At 30.9% G+C, this 6,099-nt stretch overlaps 1 protein-coding gene across 1 annotated transcript; it reads left to right on the top strand.

Moving 5' to 3' along the window:
• Positions 1 to 395: 395 nt before the first annotated feature.
• Positions 396 to 3,263, top strand: Gnpat (dihydroxyacetone phosphate acyltransferase). The gene is given in 3 exon segments (XM_067270152.1): positions 396 to 488; positions 1,101 to 1,690; positions 1,693 to 3,263. Coding segments are annotated over 3 exon segments (2,118 nt in total). The 5' UTR covers positions 396 to 402; the 3' UTR covers positions 3,135 to 3,263.
• The last annotated feature ends 2,836 nt before the right edge of the window (positions 3,264 to 6,099 follow it).

Here is a 6,099-nt window from a genome sequence, read left to right as displayed (position 1 = left end):
GAAGCCAATTTTTTTCCTTAACCAATAATTATACCCGCGTAATGCTATCTCGATGTTCAATTTAAGATCTATATTAAGATAATATTCCTTTCCGAGTAACTATATTTTCCTTTCGCTATTTTTTTTTTTTTTTTTTTTTTTAAATTACAAATGATTAAATTATATACAGTACACCTACAACAATTATAATGAATTTATGGCGTCGCTTTCCTCGTTATATATGATGTTATTTCGAGATCATAATTAAGTCAATTAAAACTGCTGAATTAATAATAATAATAATTTATTTACTTTTCAATTATTATTATTATTTTTCTAATGTTATAAATTAGATTAACCTTTGAATTAAATTATTACTATTACTGTATTGTTTTAAATTATACAGATGCGTGTATTTTACGCATGCGCGAAATCGAATCGGGTGATCATCCGTGTTATTCCGACAGATCTCGCTTTGTCAAGTCGCCGGTGGAAGGTTGTCTTCGGAGGTTGTGAGTCGATTTGTTTTTTTTTTTTTAATTCTTAAATTAATACGATTGCAAGTAATAATTTGTAAAATGTAATTAATGTATACAAATGCCACTCGCATATATTATCATATGGATATTTATTTACAAATACACGTGGAATTATTACAGTTTAATAAGAAAAATGCGTTAATCTAAGCGTAATTGATAAGCTTAAGCACCGTCTTATGTTCCTTCAGATAAAATTTGCTTAGTTAAGAATTGGCCTGCCACACCCATTTAACATGAGGTTAAGAATGAAGACTTTCTTCAATGGTTTATTTGGTTTAAACGTAATTAATAGACCGGGATGTAGAGTGGAAGTTACTTTTAGTCATATAGATTATGTATACATACATGAATGAATGACCCGAAGGTAACTTCTACCTGGAATTTCGTCGGAAGTTTGACACGGTTTGTGCAATTTCTCTCCATGGTGACCTGCGAATTGTTTTAACCTATTTAAGTATTGCAAAATTATCGAAATTTGGCACGACGCGCACATATGTATGTAATTAGGCAAAAAATAAAAAATAAATTGTCAAAGAGGTACAAAGTATTGTAATTAATTTCTTATCTGTCATTCGTTTTCAGAAATGCAATGGTGTCGCTAACGGAGAGTATGCTACGGGAAAAATTTGAAGCCCGGAACTATGTGGATATATTGGAAGACAGACGGAGAGACGGCGATCTGTTCTGGGTGACCAGGAAGTGGGAGTGTCCCAAGTATAGATTTGCAGAGATGAAAACTCCGAAACAGATAGCCGAAAACGTTTTAAAAGATTCTAGAGTTCAGATGATGATTTCTCGGTTGAGCGTAGAGAGAGGCATAAATAGAGACGACGTAATAAAAGAAGCCAATGCGATAATTGAAGAAATGAATCATAACTATCAGTTGAAGGCCATAAGGTTTTTCGGCTACATTTTGGCAAAGGCGGCAAAAAGATTATATGGGCACATTTACGTAAACAGAGACGGCATAGATAACGTGAGAAAAATCGCCGATAAATATCCTGTTTTGTTTATGCCAACGCATCGTAGTTATGCCGATTTTCTTCTTGTTTCTTACATATGCTTCCATTTCAATATACCTGTTCCGGTAATCGCCGCCGGGTTAGATTTTTTAGGTCTTAAGGCCGTTTCGACGTTGCTGAGAAATTCGGGAGCATTCTTCATTAGACGCAGTTCAGCGACGATAAATTATATTGGACCATATTTACGGTTTACGTTCAGATGCACGTTCTCGGAGGTGATGCTCCCGTTGAATTTTTTGTCGAAGGAACTAGAAGCCGGACTGCCAAGTCGCTGCTTCCAAAATTAGGTTTGTTACAAGTGGCTTTAGAATTGTATTTTACCGCACGTGTTCCCGATATTACCGTCGTTCCGATCAGTATCAGCTATGACCGAACGCTTGAAGAAATTCTATATTCGTACGAATTACTAGGTGTTCCTAAACCTAAAGAATCAACCAAAGGACTCTTTAAAGCACGTAAAATTTTGCAACAAAATTTTGGTAACGTGTACGTACAATTTGGTAATCCGATTTCGGTCAGAGATTTTTGTAATGGAAAAATTGATAGAAGCATTCATAATCTTCAGCCTCGCTTTTTATCATCTCTTAATGAGGAAGAACAATTATTATGTCTTAATTTTGCAAATCATATAATAAAGAGACAACAGCGTAACTTGTTGCTGTCGCCTTTTCCACTGATTTGTCTTGTCGTCGGATACGTAGATAATAATCAAAAAGTATATTTAAATGATTTATTTTCAAATGTTGGCTGGTTAACAAAATTGTTAAATAAAACTGGAATAAGCATTGTCTATGAGAACACTTCATTAAATGAATCTATTATTTATCATATAAATCTTCATTCCAATCTTCTGAAATTATCAGACGGTTACGTAGAAGTAATAAGTCAAGTGAACGATTCTCGAAATGACTACGAAACTTTGAGAATTTCGGTTGATATGCTGAAACTTGCAATTCCACAAATGATGATTTATCATTATAGCAATCAAGTGCTGCAATTGCTAGTTCATTTTTCCATGATTTCACTCACTTTAAATAATAATGTATCTTTGGCTTTGGATGTAGTTTTTAATAAATATAAGATCCTTTTGAAATTACTTGGCAAAGAATTTGTTTTTGAACAAAATATTATTGATGAATTTAAGATGCATCTACAGATAATGCAGGAGGAAGAAATTTTATTTGTAGAGGATTCAAAAGTTTCAGTAGTAAATCAAAATAAAATAAAGGCTTTAGCAAGTCTTTTGGTTCCATTGTTGCAGACATTTGCAATTTTATGTGAGCAATTTTTAAATGGTAGGGTTAAAGGTGGCACAAATAAAGATATTATACACCAAGTTCAAAGAGCTATTGAAATTTTACTACAAAAAAAAGAAATTAATGATTATAAATCGTTGTCTGTAAATACTATTACAAACTGTATTACTTGTCTAGCTCATTCAAATGCCATTCAAAAAGAAAAAAAGGATGGAAAAATTACATTCAAGCCAATTTTATCAGAAGTAGCAACAATTTTATATGATATTGAATCATTTTTACCAGATCAAATGTCAAAAACTATATATAGAAATGGAAGTATTCAGTCAAAATTATAATTTCAGTATAATTTTCATAATTCATCCATGTATTTGTGTTGTAAATGTACAAAATAAATAGGAATTTATATAAACTGCATAAAAAATATTGTAAATAATGTGTAAATTAAAACAGATAATATATTTAAAATGCAAATGTAGTTTTATTGAATACAATTATAATTTTAAAAAATTTTGACTTTGAAAATACAAAATTTGTAATATTTTGTTTCATTAAAATAAATGTTTATTTCATTTGAAGTATGTAATTTTTGTTACTTTTTAATTCTAATTAAAATTAAAAAAAAAAATACAAAAATCTTAATAGCTAAGCCATGATAAATTTGAGAACTTAAAGATATAAAACTAATCTATAGATAAATTTTTAAATTTCTGTAATTTACAAACAAGTAAATGCATTTACACTAAATGAAAATACAGTTAAAAGTTGGTGCACAGTGGCTACTAATATAATGCAGTGTTAATTCCTTTGAAATATTGTGACTAGTTACCGGTAAAGAAAGCTATAGATCTTAGCTTATAAGTTCATTATTTTGCCATTTCAATGTCATCTTTTGTTAATTTTAGTATTAAAAGAAGTCTTATATGGACGACATTAATTCATAGTGGTACAAAAGTCATCAGAGGGAACAAACTGCACTGTCTATCGGTTTCCAACGGAACTAACAGTGCAAGTGGTGATAACATAAAAGGAATGTGTGTGCATGTGCTAATTATGCTACAGGCTGTAAACATACCCAGTCCAGAACTGCATATCACATTACTCACTTAGCTTATAGCATGATATAAATTATATGTAGTGTGCAGGGCTTTGTTCAATGCTGCATAACCATTGAGTTTGCTATACACTAGTTATAGTGGCTAGCATTATGCATCAACCTTAACCTTATTAAAAAAAAAATTTTTTTGTTTAGTTTGAAAAATGATATCATCATATTTAAAACTATTATGGGTAAATTCAATGTATCTACTTAATGATTTCTATAATTAACAAAAAAAATTGGGATATGACGAATTTTTCCAAACAAATGCTTTAATGAATCTTTAGTAATCTTTAAATTTTCACAACATTAAGCTCACTAATTTAGTTTTAATTGATGAATTAAATAATTATAATGTTGCTGAATTGATTATTCAAGAAATTATCATAATACAATTACATAATTGACTTAAATATTTTATCTGATATATAAAATTTTTGAAATTTTGAAACAAGTGTTCACCTATATTGTATACATTAACTGATTTGATCTATAACAGGGGTCACCAAACTTTTTTCACAGCGGTCCACATAACACAGAATGACGAGCGTGGGCCGCATAACCATTTTGTTCAATACAGTACACTGAATACACAAAAAATAAAGACAACCAACATATTTATCAATACACAAACATGATGGCTGCAGCAAGATCATAATGGCTTTTCTTAGAAACTTCATTGCAGGTACTTATACAAAAAGTGCTCCGATATCCAAAGTTGCCAAATTTTTTATTTCACAGATTTGATAGCTTTCCTTCGTTTCTTAACAATTTCTCTGGATGATGCCATACTTTTTCTTGTCATTGACATCTGTACTATTTTGGGGTTACAAATATGTAAAAAAAACGAGGTTATACAGTGACTGCTTGTCAGAGTGAAACTGACTGAAAAAGTGCATAGCAAGCCTATAGTATGCTCAGCGTACATGTCACCATTTGCCACTCAACTGAGAAAGGGGATTTCCTGAATTTAGGTCGAAACTTGATTGGTCGTAAGTGTGAGTGGTCGTTAAGTAGATAGGTTGTAAAGTGAGGAGTACCTGTATAGAGTATATACGTTGAGGCTGTGTTGAAAAAGTTGACATTTTTTGGTAATTTCTGAATGGTTATCTCAATCTGTTCTAGGGCTGTATGACTATGTTAACAAAAAATAATGTACAAGTAGTAATTGTTAATGTTCTTTGATGAAAAAACAATCTTCATTCTGAGTGACTATTGAATTGATTGTGAAAGTAACAATGAGACAATAAAGAATAAATGTTAATTACTATTTACAGTTGCAATTATAACAATTGATCTTAAAGTTTAAAATTTAACATTCCATTTTGTAAAATGCCAAGCCATAAAGCAAAAGTTTTTCATATGTTAAATCAATATATACATTAGCAAGATGTTAGTATTCCTTAATCTAAATTATTCCTATGAATATCCTTATTAACCCTCCAATCCAGCAAGTCTGAAAATAAGGACATGTTGGTCTAAAGAAGAGGAGAAAAAGTCAACAGGCAGAAAGTTTGAGAGTCTAGACTAGCTTCATCCATTGTACAATGGGAAAAATGCCGTAAAACCTGGACGAAACCACTTAGATGTACAAAAATAACATTTAAACTGCAGTATTCAGGGTATTAAGAAACATGCATTATTTTATAGTTTTGAAAATCAAGAAAGCTATAACCTTTTAAACTTATGTAATTGTTAAAATGTCTTGAGTAAGGTTTTCAGGTAGTGAGTGAAGTTATTACTGTGTAGTAGTTGGTAACAAATTTTTTTTTTTTAAATTCAGCTTCATTCACATAGTGATCAAGGCTCGTAACTATAGCAATTCAGCTATGGATTTTCATGTAAAGAAATTAGCAGTCCAGTTAGATTTCTTCATTTGCTAATCAACTAGCTGACAAGAAATAGAATTCCTGTCTCGTGTTAAGAGTCACATAATTGATGGTGATGGTTACAGGACTTCTAAAAGTGAAAGTTCCATATCTTGTACTCAAATTTGAAAAAAGTTTTCTAGAAATATACTTCCTCGGGGTATTAGCAAATTTATCAACACTATTAACAGAGGCAACATAACTACAGAAGTTGTAATGTACAAAACAATTCTGTCAGATCTTGTCTTCATATTGTTTGTACATATGCTCTGAAGGGTTTTCAACAACATGGCAACAAGTGATTTTCAATCTGCCACCTTAAGAGATAGTATTATG

The sequence above is a fragment of the Centruroides vittatus genome, unplaced genomic scaffold (genome assembly GCF_030686945.1).
Source record: "Centruroides vittatus isolate TY-2023 unplaced genomic scaffold, ASM3068694v2 contig_364, whole genome shotgun sequence".
In the NCBI taxonomy this organism is placed as follows: domain Eukaryota; kingdom Metazoa; phylum Arthropoda; class Arachnida; order Scorpiones; family Buthidae; genus Centruroides; species Centruroides vittatus.
The sequence above is the reverse complement of the archived record's forward strand: the minus strand, read 5'-3'. Positions and strand labels throughout refer to the sequence as shown.